General features: G+C 37.8%; 1 protein-coding gene across 7 annotated transcripts in view; it reads left to right on the plus strand.

Annotated features, from left to right (window-relative positions):
- mctp1 (multiple C2 domains, transmembrane 1) overlaps nucleotides 1–25,919 on the plus strand; it is a 337,656-nt gene that overhangs the window by 279,927 nt on the left and 31,810 nt on the right. For all 7 annotated transcript variants that reach the window (XM_031899650.1, XM_031899658.1, XM_031899659.1 and 4 more), the window contains one exon: nucleotides 12,179–12,232. In XM_031899650.1, the coding sequence (XP_031755510.1) occupies nucleotides 12,179–12,232 (54 nt within the window). The remainder of the gene's footprint in view (nucleotides 1–12,178; nucleotides 12,233–25,919) is intronic.

Below are 25,919 nucleotides of genomic sequence, written 5' to 3' on the forward strand. Positions count from 1 at the left end.
ATCAAATATAATATATATATACTCTAGGGAGCCCCTTGGCAGTCAACCACTTGCACTTGTATTTGTCATAAAAGAGCCTTTTGGCCCTAATATTCTTATACACAAGAGTTGGGGCTGTCTGGTCTTCTTAACAAAGAATTAATGCTTAACAAGATGCATTTAGCATTTCTAGCCATATTCATTTTTAGGGTTTAAGTCTTTGAAGATCATGAAATACTTTTTCCTTTTCCTCTCTTTCTATCATTTAAAGGGGTGCAATTACATGTTTTCAAACAACAAAACACATAGACCTAGAACCTCCTAGTTGCTCTTCCAGGATATCCCTTGTACTGTTGTAAGTAAGAATAACAGAGTATGTGAGTGATATATTACTGACTTGGAAACCAAGAACTGTACCTAACACAGGATTTTGGAACCCCATTCTCATACCTTATTTCCTATTGGATTTTCGGTTCTTACCGGTTTCATTTACCTGCATTGCTTCTCATTTTCCTGTGATTTACTAGTTTGGAAGCTTAGTCCTCTAGCTGACACAGAACGTCAAAATCAATCACCAGCCATGCTGTATTTGGTCATTGTCTCGTGTGCAAATGCTTGGATCTGTATGATTGATGAATCTATATCAAGTTTTCATTCTGAATGGTTATCCGAGAATGTTGGGAGTTGTAGTGTTTATAGTGCCATTAGACAAGCTGCTTCAACAACATTATTCAATATACTTTCATTCTCTGATGTCCACATCTGACCAAGAAGAAAGCAGATGTCCCACTTCATAACACTTCACCCCAGCACAGCTGCAGAAGGCTGCCCGGCACAGTGCTAGTGCTGCTTTATGTGAAGCTGAGAGAGTGTTGCCAGGAAAACTACAGCAGCTTTCAGCATCCTCTCAGTCCATCCATACTCTGTCCATCCCTGAGACATCTATTCACATAAGCGCTGTAAATCCAACGACACACAAACATATGTTGCGGTTAGCTGATGCAAAATCTGAATGAGTGTAATGAACTCCATATGACACTGTAGAAAATGGTCTGAGTTAAAGTGCATTGTGTACCAGGGGTGGAAACTCAAGCAGGGCTTGTAGCCTTTCCAGAAATGACATCTGCTTTGCACTATGGAAAACTCGCTATGCAAAAGTAAACTTTCATTTGAGGGATTCATTTTTATGGTTATTGTTATTCATTTATTTGCTATGTACGGATATTTAAAGGGGCATAATTGTGAGAAATGTTTTTATAATATTAAAAATATAAAGTCTAGACCAGGGGTCCCCAACCTTTCTTACTCGTGAGCCACAGTCAAATGTAAAAAGACTTGGAGAGCAACACAAGCACCATAAAAGTTCATGGAGGAGCCAAATAAGGGCTAAGATTGGCTATTAGGCAGCCTCTATGCACACTATCAGCTTACAGGAGGCTTTATTTGGTAGGAAATCTTGTTTTTATTCAACCAAAACTTGCCACCAAGTCAGGAATTTAAAAATAATTACCTGGTTTGGGGGCACTGAGAGCAACAAAAGAGGGTATAAAAGTGACTCTCGGTACCAGTGACACATCAATTGCAGCAATATTACAGACTTATGTGTGTGTACAGGCACATAGATCCTTGTATGTTTGATTCACAGACACCCCTATGTCTCTCAGTCAGAGCTCTCCTGTAGACCAACTATCCAGGCTTTCAGGCTTCTTGATTAGCCAGCTGAGTCTAATCATAAGTCAGTCTTTAAGCCAATGCCCTGCAAAAAATATATTGTGACAAGTTTGAGAGCTGCCATTCATGTACAGTATGTATTTCTATTCAGATGCAGTAACACAGGAAATATGATTTAGTTTGGGGAGCCATGAAATTCACTTTGATGAGTCCTGGCACAGGGCCCACCCTACTGCTCAACACACACCCATGTTGCGAGGATCAGTCGAGTAGAGCTAGGTTAGTGATATAACAGTCTGTCAGCCTGGAGTTACTTGTTACCACTGAAAATATGACCCCAGTCTGTTGAGCAGCTGAAATACTAGATCAGATAAGAATGGGACAATATGTCTTTAAAAACTATAGTTAAGCTGGCCATACACGCACCAATGATATCGTACAAACCTCAATATCGCAGAAGGCTGCTGATATCGACTCCGAAAACAATAACATTTCTCAGTTTCTTTGTACTATTTGCAATTAAATTTAGGGTTTAAGTGATTTGCAAATCTCTTTTTATTTATATTTGTCAAACTTGTTTGGAATAAAAATAAGTCTAAAGCAACTGGACTTTCTTGAAAACGATTTTTCATTTTAACTGTTGAACAAAAATGCTGATTCAGTGCAAAGGAAATTGAGCTTTCAAACTGTATAGGGCAGGGGTCCTCAAACTTTTTAAACAGGGGGCCAGTTCACAGTCCCTCAGACCGCTGAGGGGCTGGACTATGGTTAGTCCTCAAACTACACCCCCCCGGCCCCTGCCCCTGCTGCATCCTCACCCATGGCTACTACCTGTTTGCCTCAGCGTGGTCCTTGGCCCCAGAGCGGCACGTCACTGCGTTACACCAGCTGACACTAATGACCCTGGACACGTCATTAGCATTGCCCAGTGGGACATGGTGATTTGACCCTCTGGGGTGATGACAACACTGAGGCACACAGGTAGTAGCCCGGGGGTGAGGACGCACCAGGGATGGGGCCCAGGTAAATGACCTTGGGGGGCCGTATGTTTGAGGTCCCCTAGTATAGGGCACCTGAGCTCTTGCCTCTTTTTTGTCTTTGGAAGCCATTTTCTTGGTTTCATTTAGCTTCAGTGCTATTCTTAATCATAGGCTCTAAATTTATACTTTACCTTTTCATTTATTCTTAAGATAATTATTATGTAACAATAATATCCTTAAGAAAAAAAATGTAAATTCTTACTAAGGATGTACAGTAAACTCAGTTACTTACATCTTACAGTTTTGAAACTACAACCTTATGACTGTTCGGTTTTTATGTTTCTAACATTTTACCAGTATTAGCATTCCATATGTATTCTTATTTTATGTATAAAGTTAGATTAATACTAAAAACTGAAATGTGTATTTGGAAGAAATAAAGGGGACACTCTCTCCTTAAATACTTTTCATTATGGGCAATAAAAGAGATGACATATAATATCTGCACAGTTTTTGTATTTCTTTTAAAATGTCATCTGTATTAGTTTTACATTCAGGGAACAGAAACAAGCATCAGTTTCTTTCAAGACCTTCTTCCATTATGTGGCATATGAGGCTGTGACAAGTGACATTACAGAAGGTCATGTCACTTTTAACTGCTTGCATTAAATCTGTCTGATTTCCCCAGTGCCCTTCCTTTGTTTGATTAATACCACTTGATTCCATCCATATCTGTATAAAAATATAATTTAAAGGGGAAAAACTCCTAAGCCAATTTACTTTTTTAAAATAATATGATACGAACAGATACGTTTCTGTAAAGATAACTGGATTTGCCATTGAAAGCTCCATCCTGAGCGAGCAGTATTTATGGAACAACCCTGCATGTTCTGTAATAATATGGATCAATTATTGTTATATAACAGTGAAAATTTTGTGCGTCAAAAAAATTTGTTGCGCACGACATTATTTGTACACTCGTGAACATTTTTTAACATGCGCAACAATTTCTTTTGACGCGCAGCAAACATTTCTGCGGTGCATTTTGGTGCCTGTTTCGCAGAAAAATCCATTGGTGAAACGTTGAGATTCGCTGCGAATCCATGCCTGCTGAATTATTTTGCCCATCACTATTTTCAATGAAAACATTGTAATTCTACAGTTTTGCTACATTCCTCCCTGTTTATAGAAAATGACTTTTAGTTGAACATAATGCAAATTGTGTTCCTGCTCACAATCTTATCACAGTTAAGCCCCACCTTTTATATTTTTCAGGATAGCAGAAAAAAATGGTAAAAAAACGGGGAAAATTGGCCAGACGACAAAAAATGGTGTAAAATGCAGGATAACTCATGGCAGTGTGTGTAATGGTGACAAAATGAGAGTGAAAAAGAATGTTCCTTATTGTTTGAAATATTGTAAGTCATTCAAATCCTGTTGAAATAATGGGCTTAATTACATTATAGAGCAGATTTATTAAAACCCTTCTAGTTTCTTTTCTCCAGCATGTGAGAATGTCGCAAAACCTCATAAGTCTTTCATTGTGTGGGTTTCTATCATTTGTCAGATCAGTTTCCTTGAGCATGAAAAGGACCACAAACAACTGTTGCACCAGATTCTCATAGAGTTGGTATAACAAAGCATGAATTCTAATGAGATTTGCATTCAAACAAATGCTCATGTAACCATTGATGTGACTGGATCTCAACAGCTTTGAGCTTCCAATTTTTTTTGGCAAGAAGACACAACAAAATTGTATATGTTCCAAATATAATGAACATCCAACCTGATATCAAGGGATACAATGTTGAGCTGTCCACATTTACAGCTCTTAAACAGTCCATTTTCAAGGGACCAGACACATAGAAGAAGGGGTTACCATAAACCATCAGTAGTGTTGATGGCCACACTCCAATAACTGGCAGACTGACAATGAGACTGTAACTAAGTGAGATGTTTAATTTCTAGCTAATCTATCTCCATACCCTAACATAGCTAAGCTAACTAAAATCTAATTATATCCCTACCCTCAATGTCCCATGAATTACAACTAAGAACATTATATTGCAATCTAATGCCTGACAAAAAATAATTCCTGACACTGCCCTTCTCTACTGCCTGTATGCCTACCCACCCCTTACATTTTACCCCCTGCATTCCCTGCAGTCCTCTGCCTGCCTCTACCTTTTCTCTCACACCTGTGGCTGTGACTCTCTCTACCTGTCCCTTTACATTCCTGCCTCTCCTACTCATTCCTGCCCCATTCTTTGGTTTTCCTTGATATCTTGTTGTCTTCTTCTCTTTCATAATTGAAGCCCTTCTGTTGCTTCTGCTTCTTACCTGTTACCATTTATAGTGCCTTATTTCATTTTCTTGACTCCGATTTCCCTATTGCCCCTTTCACCACCTATACTTTGCTCTCCTTTTACTTCCCCTGCTCCTGTGTGTGCTTTGTGCAAAACTCCTGTCCTGCCTCCGATTCCCACTGACCTATTTTTATCAGTAAAGGGGACCTGTTACCCCTTTACTGTATAATAAAAGTTCTTTGCAAAATAAGCTTGAAACTCAAATTCTTTTTTTTTTATTAAAACATCCATACCAGTTAAAAAATGTATTTAAAAATTGGAGCTGTCAATCATATATTGCCTGCCCCGCCTCTATGCCTCAGGCAGGGCAGGCAATTACTTTTACTTTCAGTTCTGCACACCGTAATCCACCCTTCCACCTAGCGGCCTATAATTGAGTAGCCTGTGAATGCATTCTGGGGTGTACACAAGATTTTGGGGTGATACAAAACCTTCCTTAATAACAGTGTCCACAAAATGGCGTCTGCCTGTTTACTGGTATTATTAATTCCAAGACTAAAGGAAACATGATTTAAATAAATAAAATAGTGTAAGTAAAGTTTCTTTTACTCAACTAACATAATAGAAAATGATTTGGAATTAATTCTTAGGGTAATAGATGCCCTTTAATGTTGGCACTAGCAGAACAAGTATTACATGGCATTTCCATCCAACTATCACCATAAATAAATATTACACCAATAGTTAAAAGCAGTGTGATATAGGATGACTTAATTCTGCATGAAAATGTTTATTTTTCACATGTCACAAAATATAATATTGCTACGTACTTCAGCCCAAGTTTAGTTTAAGTTGTCATTCCCAGCATGCTTCATGTTCTCTTGGATGACAGATGTGTGCCATTCCTTAACTATATGGTAACAGAGAGTCAGCCCAGTAATTCCTTTTCTTTATGGAGTCATTTTACCCCTCCGTTGACCCTTTGCCTCTGAATTTCAAGATAAATGAAAACATTTACTAAAAGCACCATGTTACAGTGACAAAAATAACTTAATCTAGTATTCTTTTATATTGGAAAACAACAAGATCATCTCTGCCTGCCATATAATTTACTACCGTCATAGAAATCACCACATTTTTTATCCCTAAAGGTCTTGAAAGGTGATTTAAATGGCCTTTTCACCTCAGTTAAGACGGACAGGAGGCAGACTACATTATAATGTGCAGCATGTATCCTTGATAAACACCTCCATCATACAGAGGTGAGCTAGTGCATTTATCCTGCAGGTCAGGACCTACAAAGCTCTCTGGATGAGTATTTGAAACACTCTAAAGACCCAGCCAACCTCTCCGCAAGCGCTGAAAGCCAAAAGCAGTAGCCTATTAAAGGCATTTGGATGGAACAAATCAAAATAGACAAAATAAATGGGGACACATTTTGGTTTCAATTGCAATTACTGCAATTTTGTCACCAAAGTGTTGTCAAAAGCAAAGTTATATTTATTTTCTTCACTTTGTTTAAATTGCTTTTTTTCTCCTCAATTTAATTCTGACCATGTATTTAATGGTGTAACTAACCAGTACTTTCTTTGTACATTCTTTGTTATAACCAAGCTGGATCCTGAACCTTTTCTTTTGCCTTTTTTAACAAACACTATTATTATAAAAATGATTAGAGTTATTTTGGAGTAAATGCTCTGTTTGCATTAAGATGAGTCATATTGTTTTATAAATGCATATATATATTTAATTTGTATATTTAATAAAGAAAAGCTGAGTTTAAATAGGTTAAAGAAGTCACAATATGCTAAAAATGTGTTCAGGGGGTACAATCACACCTATATTTATGGTATTTCACTGTAAAGGCAAACTTATTGCTGCTGCCGCCGCTATGTCTGTTAGTCGGTCAAGCACCCTACTGTATCAACATAATTGTAAAATCCTGTCTTTGACTGGTTTCCTATAAAGCTCAGGTTCCCAAACTATTGGCCTCCAAGGGGACACAAAACAGTTAATTATCAGCTAATAAGCCTAAGTTTGGGGCAAAAGTATATTTTTTGTCCTAGATACCTTTGGAACTGTAACAGGGTAACTATAACAGAGGCAGCCCACTGATGACATAAAAACAACTTTATTGTAGCAATGGACACAGATCATTTTGAGGCTATATGGCTATATAGCAAGCATGATAAAAATAGTTTAAGACTCACTGCTGCAATAAAGCTGTAATTTAGTTCATTTAAGTGGGCTGTGCATGGGTTATTATATTGATTTGATCCAGTGTGTAGGTGAAACTAACGCACTTGCTTCCCAGAATAATAATAATAATATCCAAGTCTGGAAATAGGGGTGGGCAGAAGAGGCATGTGCCTAGGGTACAAGGGTGATGGGGTGCGGCAACACAGTTGTGTGGGAGGGGAGGGAAGAAGAGAGAGATAGAGAGGGTTTGCCAGGTGGGGAGCAGGGCTCTTCTTGATGTGTGCATATAGGTGAATTATTTCGCGAAACTTCCATAAAAATCCGGTGCAAAAAAATGTCAAAAAAAGTTGCAGTCACATCAAATTGGGCGTGGTCACATCAAAATAGGTGCGAATTTTCCTGTTGTTTCCTGAATTTTTCCCCCGGGAGAAACGGGACAGATTCGCTCATCACTATGCAAAATGTTTGAGGGGTCTTGCTAGAGTGACAATGACTGCACCGGAGGGCTATATGATGTGACGAGTGAGTTTTGGGCCAGGCTGACAGTAAACACTAGGGGGCTGATTTACTAACCCACGAATCCGACCCGAATTGGAAAAGTTCCGACTTGAAAACGAACATTTTGCGACTTTTTCGTATGTTTTGCGATTTTTTCGGCGTCTTTACGAATTTTTCGTTACCAATACGATTTTTGCGTAAAAACGCAAGTTTTTCGTAGCCATTACGAAAGTTGCGTAAAATCTTGCGATTTTTCGTAGCGTTAAAACTTGCGCAAAAAGTTGCGCTTTTTTCGTAGCGTTAAAACTTACACGAAACTTCGCACCTTTTAAGTTTTAACGCTACGAAAAAGGCGCAACTTTTCGCGTAAGTTTTAACGCTACGGAAAAATCGCAAGATTTTACGCAACTTTCGTAAAGGCTACGAAAAACTTGCGTTTTTACGCAAAAATCGTATTGGTAACGAAAAATTCGTAAAGACGCCGAAAAAAATCGCAAAAAATACGAAAAAATCGCAAAATACCGATCTTTACGAAAAAAACGCAATCGGACTCATTTCGACCCGTTCGTGGGTTAGTAAATCAGCCCCTACGAAATTGGCAGTGGTGTGAGTAACACCTTCTCTGAAACAGTACAATGTTAAAACATAAATTTTATTATTTAGGCATTAAGGTTTTAAGGATAAGCGATGACCAGGTAGTTCATAATTAAATAAATGAAACAGGCATGTATTACCTATTCATAAAGCTTTCAACCTTTCACCACCTCTCTTTAGTTGGGGGACACTGTCAATTGGTTAAATTCTCAGTTGACTTGGGGCAAGCTTGGCCAGATGAATATGTTCTGGCACACCGTATATACTTGAGTATAAGCCGATCCGAATAAGCCAAGGTACCTAATTTTACCTAAAAAAACTGGAAAAACGCATTGAATTGAGTATAAGCCTAGGGTGGGAAATGCAGCAGCTACTGCTAAGTTTCAATAATCAAATAAATAATAAAAGGACACTCAGCGTAGATAAAGCACTGACAGGATTGTACCACTAGCAGTCACTGGTTTTAAAAACTTGACTTCACTATCAGGCCTGTCATCTCAACCTTTTGCAACAATTTTTTGATATGGACAATCCTCCTCAATGGGTATTTCAAGAACTCTCAGTTATACCCACCACAGAGATTTCAATCACCTCTACAATATGGATCCCTCCTCAATTACGCACTGGACGAAAAAAAAAATTTACCTGCGACAACAGCCACAATTAAAATCTGGGACTCACTAATACATAATGACAATCTGAAGAACGGTCTTTACCCTCATTTTCCTATAACTGGGTTCCAAAAAATAATAGATAATCTGAACTTAACCGCATGGACACAAGCCAATATCACTACTTTCGCAGACCTGTTTCAAAAACGTATATTCCAGCCTTTCATCTATTTAAGGAATAAATTCAACCTTTTTTGCCTACCTACAATTATCCAGCTATTTGAGAACTAACTCACTACAGAAACTAAAATCCTTATCAACAGAGCAAAACCGGCTTTACACCTTACTACAACAACCTTCAAAAATCTTGCAGTATCATGCCCGGTTGTTGGACATAAACGTACAAGAAACGAATTCTTACATGAAGAAATGGGAATCTGATATCAACACCACGATTGACCCTGTTGACTGGAACAAAGCTTTTTCTATGCTTTTCCCATCAGTCTGCTCAATCCGTCTCCTTGAATCCAGTGTAAAACTAATGTATAGATGGTACATGATCCCTGCAAAAATCTATAGATATATATATCTTTCCGGCCACTTCATCCAACAAATGCTGGAGACACTACAACCAAATCGGAACCTTCATTCACATATGGTGGGATTTTCCTAAGATATCCCAATTTTGGCTCTCAATATCTCCTATCTTAACGGATTTATCTCAAATCAATATTTCAATATCTCCTAGACTTGCCCTGCTAAATCTTGACTTAGACCACATCCCCTGGAATAAAAAACGTCTCATAATACATGTACTTGCGGTATCCCGTTTACTGATAGCAAGAAACTGGAAATCAACATTGATCCCTAAATTAAATGACGTAATTTTCTTACTTAACAGTAACAGTACCATGGAATACTTTAACGCCAGAAATAACCACCTAATGCACAAGTATCACGCAAAATGGGATTCCTGGGGCAATAGCAAATATTCTGAAGAAAACCCTGCCGGAAAGTGCATATGATTTCTTTTCAGTATATTGTTTAGGAGGTAATTAAATAATGGACAAAGTTAAAAGTTGGCTGCAGATCTCATGACTATGACTATAAATAAGATATGGATAGCCCCCTTAGGAGTTTTTTTTTTTTTACCTATATAAAAAAAAAAAAAAAATATCCTGGTATTCAGACAGTGTTTTCTTAATATCCTCCTTCTGTTCTACTATCCCCTCTCTCTCCTCTTTTCCTACTTTATCTGTCTTTTGTTATTTACTAATGCATAGTAATAAAACAGGTGACTTTATAACTAACATCAAACTACCCGCACAAGTGATGATGCAATGTTCTTCTTTATTTACCTGCTTATTTTATTTATTTTACTTTTTTTTATATACATATTGTATAATTTAAAACCACTGCAACATTATTGCTGTAAACTTTTCTTTATTCACCAATAAAAAAACGTTAAAGAGAAAAAAAAAAAACTTCACTTCACCCACAAATGCTCTTTTTTTGTGCCAGCTAAAATCACATTTACTGGAGGGTGCCCATTACCCCTGCACTCTTAATAATATATTTTAACTTCCTTTAAAACCATTTGTAAGTGGTATTTATGTGGAGTATCATCATTTTTATCTGCAGTAATATGTACTGTACTCTTTTGGGAAAACACACACAACTGAATTATACACAAACACACGTACACAGGCCGGTTAATTAAATCCTTAATGTCTATGCATGGACAGCTTACTATTAAAAGTACCTTTTGTGCTGCAGGTTGTTATATTTGTGCATTTCTGCCAACAGTACACCTGAACACAGGACTCAGTGGTGATAGGCAAAGCATGATTAGCTGATTTACTGTTGCAGCTACAGCAGTTCGAATGGCAGAAGCATTCTTATTCGTTGCAAGTGCACCCCCCCCCCGTGGTAGCGCACGTCACGGGGAGGGGGTGTGCACGCAACGCATATTAATGCCGGCAACTAAGATCTTCAAATCCATATTCTCGAGTATAAGCCGAGGGTTAATTTTTCAGCACATTTTTGGTGCTGAAAAACTTGGCTTATACTCGAGTATATACGGTAGTTTGTTCTAATTTATCACATCTGATTGTGGATTAGTGTTTCCTCATTCTATCCCTGATTTTTTTATCCCTCATTTGAATTAGATTTTTTTCATTATTTGAGTATTTTTGTGCTAAAAAAAAAACCTCAAATTATGTTTTAAAAACTCAAAATTCAAATTATGTTTAAAAAACTTGTCTGGTATTTATTAAGTGCAAATAACCCGAAAACTTCAATGTAAAATATGCCATCTAAAAGCTTGTGAGTTATAATCTAGTCAATGGGAATTGTCTTAGGCAAAGTCAAGCCATATTTTCCAATTTGAATTTTCCAATTTTTTCGAGTTTGTAAACTCAAAAAAATTGAGGTATTGGAGTTATTTATTTGAACAAGTTTCCTTATTGACAAGTGAGCATTCGATATGCAAGTGTATTCGATTTAGAAAAAAAACTCTAATTAACACTCGGAAACTAGCCCATTAAACTTTAAATATTGTGGATTCAGAGATCACCTTATAGTTTCACCACCTGTATATTTATATTGTCATGGAACTCCTTGGTGACTGCACATATCCTTATATTTAAAACTGGGGTTACATTATTTTGTTTTTTGTAACTTCTTTTTGTTGAGCATAATCAATGATAGCAGTATACAGTACATAGTTACAGTTTGCATTGTGCATTGTTATTGTCATTGATTTGAAGAGAATATACAGGTAGGTTAAAGTTTTGAGTGTGATGTACCCTTATAAATAGGTAGATTGTAGGTCAAGAAAGGAGAAAAAGAGAAAGAAGCATAGAGAATAAACCTTAGAAGAACACCAGATATGTCTGTTGTCTATGAATCACAATGTTTTGTTTATAGGAAACCTTACATCACTATTATAATTACTACTAGCCATCACATATGGTGGGTACTGTAGTTCATCGGTATTTATTCCATTGTGCCCAAATTTTGTTATATTGATCTTTTTTGTCATCATTCCATGCTGGTATTTGTTCCATTGGGACTCTTAAATCCATAGCTTGTATTACATGGCGGATTGGGTTACATTATTTTCTATATGTTTATCTTTGTATAAAAACATTTCAGTTTTGAGGTTAATAGAAACCCAGGCAGACTTTCCATTTGGACTTTAAAATGCTGCTTTTATATTACATTTAATACAGTGCTACAAAAAAGGTTTTTTTTTTCCCCATCAAAACATTATGGAACTAACAAAAGCCAAAAGCGGTATTGCTATGAAATAGTAACCTGCCGCTCTTTGTGTCCGCAGGTAGTGGAGGACATGTTAGAGGACGAAGAGGAGGAGGATGACAAAGATGACAAGGTAATTATCCTTCTGAGCTCTTGGGTACCTGGGGGTAGCAGAATTTAGGCATGACACTGTTTTCTTACAGACAGTTAAAGGGAGAAAAGAGAAAAAAAATGAAATGTTTTAGGCCGGAAAACTGAGCAGACTGTTCATCATCCTAACAATGCTGCAGTATATGGCAAGAAGGAATAGAGGGTTATAAATCCTTTTCTTTTTAGTCCAGAGCTGGGTCAAATATTTTTTTTTCTGTCAGGAACAAATATAATTCAGCTTGTCTAGATCTTGATAGCTCTTTCAAAGATAGCTTCTGTGACAACTGTTTATGAAGGACAAAAATGTGTCCTGTCTTGTGTGTTACAAATTGGTCTGCACCTAGAGCAGAAAATGCTGTAAAAAAGGCAGTTACGATGGTCATTTAAGAGCTAATAGACACCACTGAAGGCTAATTGTTACATTATTTTTGCTGTAAAATCAAAGCTTTATGATTCAATACATTGCTCAGTGTGGTTTCTAAAATTGGCATCAACATTATCATTGTTTAGTATGTAGCGATTTAGCCAATGAGCTGCTGCAGTTCTGCCGAAGGCCAGAGGGCGATGCTCTAACAACGGATCATTGTGGCCTGACTGTTTAGCCTTAAGTTCACGTGAAAATAGGACTTTAGAATACACCTGCATGATGAAAAGTTTCATTTTTTCATTAATGTAAAAATGTAATTAAATCCTTTAAAAATAATTAGGCAATAGCCACTCTAATGATGACTTTCCTATGGTACATGTCTCTTCTGGTTAGGAGCAACTTTCTTTTTACTTAGTATGGTGTTTGGTCCAAGAATTGTCCTTTTACTTAAAAGCCTATAGTAATGTTATTGTATATCTATAGGGTTGTATAAGATTCAGTGCAACCTCTAGGTACTGTAATGTATATGTAACCTCAGTTAGGCACCCGCTTCTCTCTTATACCTGCTTTAGTGGAGACAAGCCAAACTAGCAGGTTTGTTGGCTGGGGGTTTTTTTTGTTTTTTTTGCTTTCTAAAACCGTAACAGATCTCTGCTGAAAAGTGATTGTCTTTTGCAAAAAAAGAAAAAAATGCTTTTTGTGGTAACGTGATACCATTTATTGGCTGTAAATGTATAAATGCAAGCTTTTGAAAAAAAATTACATCTCTTCATCAGACATGATGTTACAATTTGTAAAACAGTACCTAAATATACAGTTTATATACACACAGAGACACAATAGGAAGCAGTTACATCAAAGTAGGAATCTGACATGGACGTGTGAAATGGAAAGTAGATAACAGAGAACTGAAACAAGATAAGATAAGGATCTTGTATTCTGAAAGCACTTGGGTGCCAAATATTCAGTAGGGACATGTGCAGTGGTCATTTGATGTTGTCGGGTCCTTTGAAGCGTCCATGTAGCCTTGGGGTTATAACTCATAATTGCACATGAAACTTTTATCCCTGTTTAAGCCACTGCGCTGGGTGTCAAATTTTTCCATACATTTATATTCCCCCACCTTCTGTCCCTGTGTAATTTAAAGTTCCCCATTAGTATAAAGGTCATTAATAGGGTGGTTGGAACTGTTAATATGTGCCCCCACTGGACATTTTGTCTTCTTGTTCTTAACAGTGAATCTGTGCCCTCTCATTCTGTCTCAAAGCATCTGCCCTGTTTCCCCAACATACAGTCCTGTAGTGGGACATTTCAGGCACATAATTAAGTAGAGCACATTTGATGAGTGGCAAGAGAATCCTGGGAAGCATGTAGAAGCAGGCTACTTTTGGATCTGGGTATGAGTGCATCTAAGCTTTCCTGGATAATAGCTGGTCATTTTTTTTATTTACACCTGTACACCTTGTTTTGTGAAGTTCTCTGTCACATTGTAGCTGATGTTGACATTTTTAACTTCTGTGCATTTTTTACAAAAAGTTTTCCTGGATTATGGTGAAGAGTTCAAGAGTGTCAGGAACAAAGGTAGGGAAGAGAAGGATCCCAACTAGGAGAAGGGTGGGAGTACATAATGCAAGGTTACCCAATCAATTACTGGTAAATTACAACTCCCATAATCCTCTCACTACAGCCTTTTCATGTCAGTGGGATACTAAGGGTTGCAATTTGAAGTTTCACAGGACAACCCTTACATAATGACGGAGTAAACAATATCTATACTTTAGGCACACCAGGTCCCCTTGGTTCCCTCCATTTAAACAGAATATCATAATCACATCCTTTTTCTTTTGAAATAAAGGCTCTGATTGTGACTGTGTGACTTTTTTTTTTTAATACCAAAAGAAAGTTTACTCCGTCTGTATATACTGAAAATATACATAATATACATATATAACAATTATCAGGCAGTCAGGGCAATTTGGAGCAGTTTTCTAGCTCTAAGAAGTGGGTGACAAAACAATTGCACCTCTGAATTGAAATCTGCTGATTTCATGCAAGTGGCCATTCTGCCCTCCCATAAACCCCTGCACAGCCTTAGCTGCTAATTGTAATTGAGGATTCTAGAAGTGGGTTTTCACAGCTTTTGGAACACAGCAATTCTCCTTGCCCTGCAGCTGGAACCAAGAAAAACTATATAATATCCATTGTAAAGGTCTTTGACAACTATAAGCAAAGCATTATGTTATCAATCAGCATTTTAACTCATAAATCCAGTTTTGTCCGCATGTTACTGGCGCAAATATATGCAGAGCTATCAGGTACTGGAAGGGTTACTAGTTTGGGATTTGTCCGCTGTTCAGTTCAGCCACGGTGCAGAAAAAAGGGAGAGAGAACGAGAGAGAAATACAGGCTTGTTTCCACAATTCATTGTGTCAGGATATGATAGCACTTGGATTGGTCGTCCTTGTGGGAATATGAAAACCAGAGGGAGGAAATTAGAGTGACCTTGTACCACAAAAGGAATGGATTCTGCTAGCAGGACTACTTTGCTGCACACAAGAGCGCAGTGATAAAGGTCTCAAGCTGCCTCGGCTTTTTTACAATACCTGAAATCTCTTTGCTGCTGCAGGAACCTTCAAAAGAAAAGAAGTTACAATTAAACTTTTGAAAAAGGGAATTGGTGATATTCATGAAAGAATGGGGGGATGCGTTTCTCCTTCACAAGCTCCCTTTATTCCCTAAATCACTCCCCTAGGAATACCTTTTTCTTTCTCTTACATTTCTATTGGAGATTAACCTCTTCCTTTCCTGAAGCCTCCTACACCTAAATAAAAGTAGATAGGTGAAGATATCTGATAGTGGGAGGCAATGGGACATTTAATGTACTTGCTTTATAGCAACTTTGCTAACAATAGCAGAAATGCTTACAATAAGAAAGATTTGTCTTTAAATATGTAAAACCCAAAGAACCCCACCTAATTAAATACATTTCTACCTGCAATGGAATGGTATGCACTTATAGTTGTATGCTAAATCAATGCAATACAGCCACTTGTGCAATAAACCCTTCCAGCCCCCGTTGTTTAGCCCCCTTGCCCAAAATGTTACATTAAATCCATCTGTGGGACATGTTTCAGCTACCCTAGTTGTAGCCAGCTGCAGGTGTTTTATTTAAATTAAAGGGAAAGTTAAAGCAATAGGTGTGAGGGGCAGCTCAAAATAACAGTTCTGACATTCTCTAAAGCAATTAAAAGCATACACCTGCTAGATATGGGGGCTCTTTTAGCAAGTCCCTTCTGAACTGCTGGCTTTGTCGCTTGAAACAATGCTTCTTCAAAGATCTGTTAATCAGTTGGCTTCTGCTACATTGGTTCAAAAATTAGAGCCACTAAGGAAAAAAAGCAGAAAGTGACAGATACTAATTTTAAGAGTAATTGCAAATACATTTAAAACCATTGACAATATGTGATCAGTGGATATTGGGACATGATAATGTCTTTAAAATGACAAGTGTTCGGGTTGTGGGTTTACATTCCCTATAATGTTTCTGTCATTTTTTTGTGCCCTTCTTATTTTAAAATGACGAATAGAACGTCACGCCTGTTCTACATCTATGGCAAATTGATTCATCAACATACTGTGGCACGGGGCATGTGGAATCCACATGTTTACTAGCTTTGCTTAGATGTTGACAGTCAAAGGCCCTTCCTTGCACAGACTTCAACTCTGTGGGTGTTATTGCAGCAGAAATCACTATTTGATTTATTGTCTCCAGAATTTCTATCATGAGCAGATGTTCAGTTCATTTTAAATACTGTCAAAGCCGTTTTTTTCTCCTGTATTATTGCAATGTTTGATGTATTGGTATGTTAATAAGAGAAGCCTAGGTGAAGCACTGCCTCCTGCGGCCAGCTCTTTAGGGCTGATACACTGTGCTATACACTGTATACACTCATGGCATTGTTGGGTATGTTAAGTGTATAATATATAGTCCCAAACTCCAGTCATTAAAGTGAAACCCTAAAAGAACATTAGAACTTTCTATGCCATGATTTTAAAGGAAAACTGGACCCCTAGAAGGAATACTTAAACAACACTAGGGGCAGATTTATCAAAACACAAGTTCAAATCCTGAATGGGTAAAAATACGAAAAAGTTGCGCAAGGTACAAAAAAGTTGCGCAAGGTACGAAAAGTCGCGGAAAATATGATTGGATCGATCGAACGAACGCTTGCAGCGTTCGTGGATAAGTAAATGTGCCCCATAGTCTATATCACATGTGAGGGCAGATTTACTTAAACGCTAACATTTCTTTTTTATTTTAAAATTCAAATAAACTCATTTCCACAAATGATTTATATTCACTAAAAAATCGGAAATGTCAGCGCAGGAAAAGTCACGCGAATTCCCAATTTTTCGACTTGTCACATGAAAACTGCGACCCTTGAGTTAAAAATTCAAAACTAGTGATGAGCGAATCTGTCCCATTTCGCTTCGCCATAAAATTCGCGAAATGGCAAGAAAATTGCTGAAACGGTGAAAAATTAGCGAAATACATTTGTCGCTCGATTTTCTTTGTCACCCGCGTATATTCTTTTTGTCGCCCAAGCTATTAGACGAGACCGCGCCCAATGTTGACCCGACCGTGCCCTTTTTTGACACAACCACGCCCAATTTAATGCGCAGCAAAAAGAAATTCCCACACGACAAATTTTTCTGCACAAATTTTCCCGGAAGTTTCGCGTAACAATTCACCAATCCATGCCTGCCGAAAAAATTCGCTCATCACTATTCAAAACCTCTAAAGGTTCAAAGCAAATGAAAGATTCTCCAAGGAACAGACATCTTCCATTGACTTCTACATGATCCCTTGTCGAATTCGGATTTTTAGTTATTTAGACGCATTGTAAATCTCTATTGCAACTTTTAGCACTAAAAATCTGAATCAGAGAAGAAAAAATCAGAGTTAGTAAGTGGCCAATGGTATATAAGAATCTTACCAAAGTGGAACATATATTGGCCATTAACTAGCTAATGTGACCTAACGTGTACTGTATGTTCCCTTGGTTTGTTTGTGTGCACCGTATGATTCTAGGGGTGGCCCTTAGTACATTATCTATACATATATTAAATAGATATTCCATTAATGAAACGGCTTCCTGAACACTATTCAGCCAGATTCAGAAAAGGTTACAATCACGTTCATTTCTCATGTTCTTGATACAGGCATTAATATGTTTATAAAGCTCATAATTTACCATCGCGGAAGTGCCAAAAACTTAGCATACTGTACTGCAATAGCCGGCTGCAGAATTATGTTGTATTAAAGGAATGATAGCTTTGAAGGGATGAGGAAAAAAGGCGTCTCTTAATTTATAACCTCGACCTTTGCTTCTAGTAGAGATGTATAGTTACATAACACAGCAAGAACTCACTCTTTGGCAGAAAGCATTAGAAATGTCAAAAAACTCACTGTGATTTGTTATCCCCTTAACAATCTTCTCCGCACACTTACACTTGAATAAGGATGGAAACATAATGCTCCCCAGTGAACTTGGCAGTTCACTGTTGGAAGTCAACAGATTGGATGATGAATCTCAACGGAATGCTGTGGCTCCGTGCAACCCTTGTGGATTCATCAAGCTTTATATGAAGTAAGGTAAGGAATAATAAGAAGCCATGTCTAGTAATAAATGTAAAATTCATTGAGAAGGTCAGAATGTAAGTAATGATATGCAGTGCTAGCCTCTGAGTTTAACCTCATCCTTCTTTGACCAGTATAACCCTAAATGGGAACTCTGGCTTCAGAACCAAAATTTGTTAAAGAGCTTCACACAACACCGACACCGCTAATATACATATCACTGTAACATATTTCTTCAAAAAGTATGAATAAATACCATTTTTACATGCTGAAATCCAGCTGCAAAACAGTTCTTCTCTTTCTGCATTATTTAAAATTCTGGCAGGGGAGGAGGGACTAAAACACTGATGTTACAAATAGTAGCAACCTCTTCAGAGTTTACCAGCAGCACAAAGGAACTACATAACCCACAATGCATTGTACTGTGACAATCCTTTACTTATGGACATCACAAGTGCAGGGAATTGTGGGATTTGGAGGATGCAGGCTGAAGACAGTTGACTACTGTCCCACGGACGTCCTACATTTAAAGTGTCTCTATTTTTGCTTCCAACACCCAAAATATGATATTAATCACTCTGATTCTTCTCTTTTCAAGAAAGCAATACAGAAGTGATAGAAAATAGTGCATTTATCCTATAGCATTATTAGTGAAAGCTATTTTTATATTGTAAATGCACTCTTATCTTCTTTCCAAAACATGTTGAACCCATGTCCATTCTTTTTTTTTTTTTGTGTTTCTATAAGGATACAGTGTTTTCCAAAGGTACGTTGAGCTTCAGCTCAAAAACAGAAGAGCCACAGGTTGTGAATCATATCTTTATATTGTACATTCCTGCTGCACAGGATCAGTTTCTTTCTTAAAGAAACAGTTTTAAGGAAGTTGAAATCACTGGTGGGAACTAAGAGTCAGGCCCCCAGCAGTGAATGTGTTTACTTATTTGATACTCCTGTTAGCAGAGAACTGCCCCAGCCTGGGGGTCCTCTCAGCAAGTACTGCGGAGTCATCCTCTTCCTGCTTTCCTATTTCTTTGAACTTTAACAAAAAAAAAAATATTGGCTGGTGGGAGTTATTGTAGTAAAGTTGCATATTAGCCGCCCTTTATATATAACAATGTGCAAAGTTCCTATCCTCTTTACAACATATTAATGGTATTACTCTGTCATTGGCCTATCTGGAATAACAGTATACTAGGGTCAGAGGATTGTTCTACGGGATAGAAGTAAAATAAAGTTAATAGATGTGCCAAAGCCTCTCTTTAATTGATCTTGAAACATATGCTGCAAGTATGCAAATGTGTCCCAGATGTTGTGCCCTGGCCAGTGTCTGTGTTTCCTCTGATTACCACAAGGCAGCTATTAGTCCTGTAACCTTTGGACGTGAGGCTAAGTGCCGTGTTACATGCCACAAAGCTACAGCACCTGTTTTATATTCTGCAAAGACCCCTGGTAGGCTTTGCATAAGCCAGCCCATATGTTTTCACTTAGCAGATTGTTGGGTGATTATAAAAAGTGTCTTTCTTAAAAGCTAGTGCAGATATTAGTCACTTTTTCACAAGGAGAAGGCAGGTTGGTGGCTATTGATGAGGTCCGTATGGGCATATTTCCAGAAGTGATCTTTGATGTGTGACGGAATATAACTTTTCCCCCTTGGCTTTGCCTATTATACAGTTACAAAACTTCTAAGCAAGGCCTTGCTAAGTATTCCATTTTTTTGTCTTTAATAAAACGATTATTATAACCTTGTAATGCATGCTAAAAACGTTAGACAGGGCAATGGCTGTAATTTGGTTTTTTTTTTTTAGAAATAACAGGCTGTCATTTCATAGACAAACTGATAAAAGGCTTTCATAAAGCATGCATTAGGAGCTGGAGTTTTTATAGATCCGTGTATACATATGTATACATATGCATATTGCAGGTGATGCCCTCCCTTTCTCATAGTTCAAGTAATACTTCTAAACTCAAAATGCTAACATGATTAAACTCTTCCCCGAGTTGGAAAGATAGCGAGGAGGATTAAAAAAAAGGGAGAAAGCCTGTAGAGCGTTGAAACAAATAAGCACAGAAGAGAGAGAGGCACCAGGGACAGGATATAAACAAAGCCACCATAACCAGGAGCAATAATGAGATTTACTATACTGTAACTTTACAATAAATGATTACTATCCCCCTATTACCCTATAAAATTTTGTTTGACACCCACATTATTTTGCCACCCGGAGCGGGAGAGGAGTGACAGATCAATGATGAGCTGGGCTTGGCACATATGCCTTGTAATGAGTTATAGGGGACGATTGCTTGCGCATCTGCCACACATCACCCCCAATGATATATTTAATAGCACTATTGATGGGTTGTCTCTGTTATCATTATTGGATACTAGGACTTGCTGCTAGTTACTCCTTAATGTACCTGCCTCGCTTTATTAGCCACTCTTATTTTCTGTCAGGCAGGCATGGGCAATATGGACTTGACAGGCCTTTAGCCAGAAGGGGAAGCCATGTCATCAAATATTTGATCTAAAGCCATGCTGCTAAAGTAATTGTTATTGTGAATTTTCTTTTGATGTTTTTAGCTTTTGAATGTTCTGTGGACATTGTTTTGTACTGAAAGTAAAAGTAAAGTGACCTTGAAATTACTCATTTAATGAATCATTGTGGAAGAACAAGCATTTTTTATAAAGTCTGTAGTTCCACATATCTGTGCTCTAACCTTGGAGTAAGTTCTTTCTACATTTTCTGAATTCTATCTGGTACACGATGTTACTGTAGGATAAGCAGTAAAGAATATTCTCCTTCTTAGAGGAAAGTATGGCAAAGAGAACGGAAGAGCATTGTCACACTGCCACTGTATAAGTCACTCTACACACATCAAAATCTCACACTTCCACCTCTGAGGGTTTGTTTTAAGGTTAAACTAGTAACAAAGGCTAAGCCAACACACAAGGGATTTATTTTGTTAAATCAGAAGTAACAGGCACAGTACAACATTTAGAATTTATACAGTATACCAGAGTAAATAGGCAGGGAGGTCTTTTTCTGTCCCCTGAGCCAAGGTTAGAAGCAGACATACAGCCCAACAGAGTTGGAACCTCCAGCGTGTGACAGTTTCACACATGGTTGACTTGGCCTTGTATCTCCCTGTTGAGCTCCCTCTGTTATTACCTATGTATGAGGTGGGAATACAAAGCATTGTGTCTTTTTGATGTTGCATAAAAGAGGAGAGGGGTTTCCAGGCCACTTTCTTGAATAAGAATACTTCCCCAAACTGTATATCATGTTCACAGTATGGGCATTATGTATTTCATCATTTGGTGGTCAGGCTGATACCAAAATGAGGGGTCAAATTATTTCATGCTTTTTTCCTGAATGGTGGCTATAAGTAGGCCCTGTTTGGTATCATTTGGAAGCATCAGGCCATTTGATAACATATATAATAATTATGAGTTTATGAACACCAAATTAAAGTCTATATTGATCTGTTTCTGTAAGGATAACCCATAAATGAACCCCTTTACACCTTTTTGGTGTTCACAATCCCTTTCCTATCACTACACTGTGGGTATGGGCCACCATGGTTTTATACCCAGATCCTAAACATAAACTGATATATCTTAAACGTTTGAGTTGGAAAAACTCAAATTAGGAAATTTCAGTTCATGTTTTTCTTCCTTCATTTGTATATATTTGATATTTGTAATTGTATTTCTTCCAGTACAGGTATGGGATGTGTTAACTGAAAAGCTTAGGACCTAGGGGTTTCTGTATGATGGGTCATTCTATAATTTAGAGCACTATGCCATAAACCTATTTAAACACTGAAGGATTGTTTTGCAATCAATATGGATTTTGTTGGCTTTATCATCATCAAGTACATATATATTTAATTAACACGCCATGGTAAATGGCTCTGTTGTATTTCAGAGATTTCTGGCTAATAGATTCCATCCATACCTATACACCAAGCCACACTAGATAAAAGAACAATAATGAGCGGTTTAGCTGATGCCATAGCGTGTGGTTTTTAGGATGAGCCTGGACACTTCTGCATGGTATATAAAAAGGAAGAGACTATTTGCTTCAAATTAATCTCTGAAAAAAATAAAGGGAAAACCCTAGCGATATGTAGAGAATGGTAGCACTACGGACGCTGCTCAGAGCAAGTGTGTGAGTGACAGACTGTTTTTTAATGCTGTTTGAAAAGTCAATGATTGGTTTAGCAGTATGGGAATCTATGTAGCATCCACTCGGTGACAAAGTCGAACGTCTCTGAAGTGTTATTGTATGTAATCTCTAACTGTCAGAAATAGAAAAGTGCAGATCATTTTCCAAGAGGGAGGGGACGCTTTCTGTTTCTGATTTTGCTTCCTTTGGAAATGGCTTGAATAGCAGCGTATTCTCAAATCCACCTTCAGCCTCCGTGCTATTGTTTCCGCTCAAACCATTTTTTTCCATGATAAAGTGTTTCAGAATCATATCTCCCTCTTTATTTACTGTTGCAGTGCCCCAGATATGACAGTGCGTGCAGATCCAGTTGGTAATAATGAAATCTCAGGGAAAAAGGCTCACAGAGGAGGAAAAAAGACATTAGGCGATGGCAGATTTTATTCCCTGCTGTTATTGGGCTGTGAATGGGTAGATAGATTGCAAGCAATGGCTACAAAGCATTTAAGCTTTATTTACTGCACAATAAATACAAAACCGCTCAGGCAAGCGCTGGAGATGAGAGCTGTTATTAAATGGCTACTTTTGTTGCCTGTGAGTGTGAGCTGTCTGTGCCTTTGCCTTATTTTGTGTTTGGGGATCATGTAGCCCCGGTGACCTACTTTTTGGACTGCAGGAGGGTTTTTTTTATTGCAAAATATAGATATCTGTCTGGAACGCTGCACCCTTTCTCTTTCATCCATATCACCCTCTGTGTCCTGACGGCTGTGACCTGGAAAACATGAATATTCTTTTTTACAGATGCTGTGCTTATGTCATAAGGGATTTCATTACTTTTGTTAATGTCACGAACTGTGGGAAGTACAGCGTTAGCATACAAATTGATCTGCCAATGAAATAGGTGCTGCCAGCTTATATGCAAGCAGATACATTCAGAATCTTTCCTCTTGTGACAGAAAATGACATCTTTTACCCAGGAAAAAACAGTTTACTAATGATCAGGCATTGGGAAGAAGTAGCCCCTAGCCGTAGCTGTAATATAAGTCTGGTTTAGGCAGATGGGAGTTGTAGTGCATCAGTACATGTAGGTATGTATTTTGAACATCCTGAAACAGGAACTCAGCACCTTTGCAGGTCAGATAGTTCCTCCCTTTGTTAATGCCAATATAGAGAGAATGAGAGTTATCATTAAACCAAGGGATAAAAGGGTTAGAGGCATCAAGCTGTGAGCTCAGAGCCTCGGCCCACTTTGAAGCCCAGTGAATCTCCAGCAGACCAATTGATCTCTTACTGTGATGGGAATTTGAGCATGAATAGAGTAGACATATTTAACTACAGTGATGATTTTACAAAAGACCAACAGATAGTATAAACTTAGCACAGCTGCCTCTCTGCCCACAGCTGCAGGGTTTATTCCAAGCAAAACAGTCAGACTGCCATTTTTAACTGATACCAAGTTTTGGACTTTCTATTGAGAAAGATCCCACGGAGAAACAAAAGTGGACTTATGGATTTATCATGAGCAAAGTTTAGTTTTGAGTGCATGTTTTTCCCATGGCATGTTTTTTCCATGCAGTATTATTTTCCAGAATCCCAGCATTGTTGCGCTTGTAGGCTTTACACCTGAATCAAGCTACAGCCGATGTTGGCATCATTTTTGCTGTTTGATACAAGAGTGGTTGGTGCATGTACCCAATTCTTTAGACACAAGTGTTCTTTGCCTATTAACATAGGACTCGAAAATTCTTAAATTATACATATACAATTTAATATTTACGAGGCACTATGACTTTGCTACTTGCATGAAAACATCCTTTCTGTATATGTCATCTGCATATGCTGTAACATGAATAAGTATTATTATGAAAGCTCTGCACAAAGCCTGAATAGGTATTCAGAATATGCATAATGTCCTAAAAAATGTGAATCTTAGAAAGATTACAGTCATTATGAACCGAGAGTAGCATGAGAAGAACTGCAGAACAATGTATTAAGTTTAATAAAGTGGCACATGGTGCAAATTGCAATTGTTTGGACAAAAATTGCCAATTTTTTTACCCACAATTCATTGTTTTTCACACAGAATTCCAGCACACAATGCTCCAATATGGATGCAAATTACCATCTGTTTGGCAAATCACACATTCCGGCGTAATTCCCCCAGATTTGTGTTAGAATGGCAACAGTTCCATTGTAACAAACATAAAGTATTACTATGCAATTTGCTTGGTGCAAGTTAGTAGCACCTGTTTCTGCAACTCACTGGTGAATCCTGGAACACCACCATGTCCAAAGGTTCCTTTGCACCAGTACATGCACTTGCACATAATGCATTAGAATGGACACACTGACGTAAGTTGTAAGAAGAACTTTGTGACCGGTGGCTGGTAGGGTTGCGTTTGGTAACCTGAGTTGAGAAGAACTGAGCATGCTCATTTAGCCAAAAGCCAAAGTCATGTCCTAGGGGAGGGGGCTGAGTGGGTTAGTGGAAGAGAAGGAAATCCAAGTGATTAAGGGAAATGCTGCAGCTTTACTATTAAACTTTGAACAACCAGAGTGACAGGTGTTTAAAGATTTCAGAGGCTGTTCACTGATTCAGTTTTTGTGGGGGGTTTACATGTCCTTTAGCAGAAAATGGAGTTAACATAAGTTGCTGGACAGCTTTAGAAAACCTGGGTGATAGTTGCATTATGATGCTAAAAAAAGGCAGGTAAACAATTATACAGAACATGGTCTCAATATTTTAAACAGTTTTTGCCTGTATCTGAATTTCATGAATAGGGCTTCTTACTGAGTTTCTGTAGTTGGGCTCATTATAAAGATTTATTTTATAGCACTCACCACTATGCATACGCAGTGAAACCAATCACAATTTCAGATTCACTCATCCCTGAGTGACACCGCAGACTGGCTTGCACTGATGCCAGATGGTTCTCAGTTGTGCCAGCGTAACCCTTCTGCCAACGGCTAGAGGGCTGCACTAATAAAAATCATTTGAATACATGGTAATTTAGTGTGTGGTGTGTGAGGGGCTGTTTGTCCTAGGTCACATGTTAATATCCTATCATGGAACGATACACTCCGTAATTATCTGTAACAATATCAGGTGTCTGGTTCCCAAACTGTAACTGTTTTATTTTATTTATTGCACTCTTACTTATACAGAATTCATGGGGACAGAACATGTTTTATGTGTGGTTGTAGCAGTGTACTAAGGGGGCTATTTATCATACTGTGTAAATTTATTAACACCAAAAAAACAAAGGGTGTAAAAAGCTGTGTTAAATAAATGGCAACTTTATTCTGGTCCGAAGTCGCTTGGTTAAAAATGTATAAAAAATATGTGTGAGCACCACATTTTCGACTGGATGCTCCATTTTACATCAGATTTTTACACAGAGGTATGCAAAATCAATACATATCTTGATAAATACATTGTTTTTTATGCTGTGATGTATGGTGATGCGTGTGGTTGTCATTTTAATATACCATAATT

The sequence above is a fragment of the Xenopus tropicalis genome, chromosome 1 (assembly GCF_000004195.4).
Source record: "Xenopus tropicalis strain Nigerian chromosome 1, UCB_Xtro_10.0, whole genome shotgun sequence".
Classification (NCBI taxonomy): domain Eukaryota; kingdom Metazoa; phylum Chordata; class Amphibia; order Anura; family Pipidae; genus Xenopus; species Xenopus tropicalis.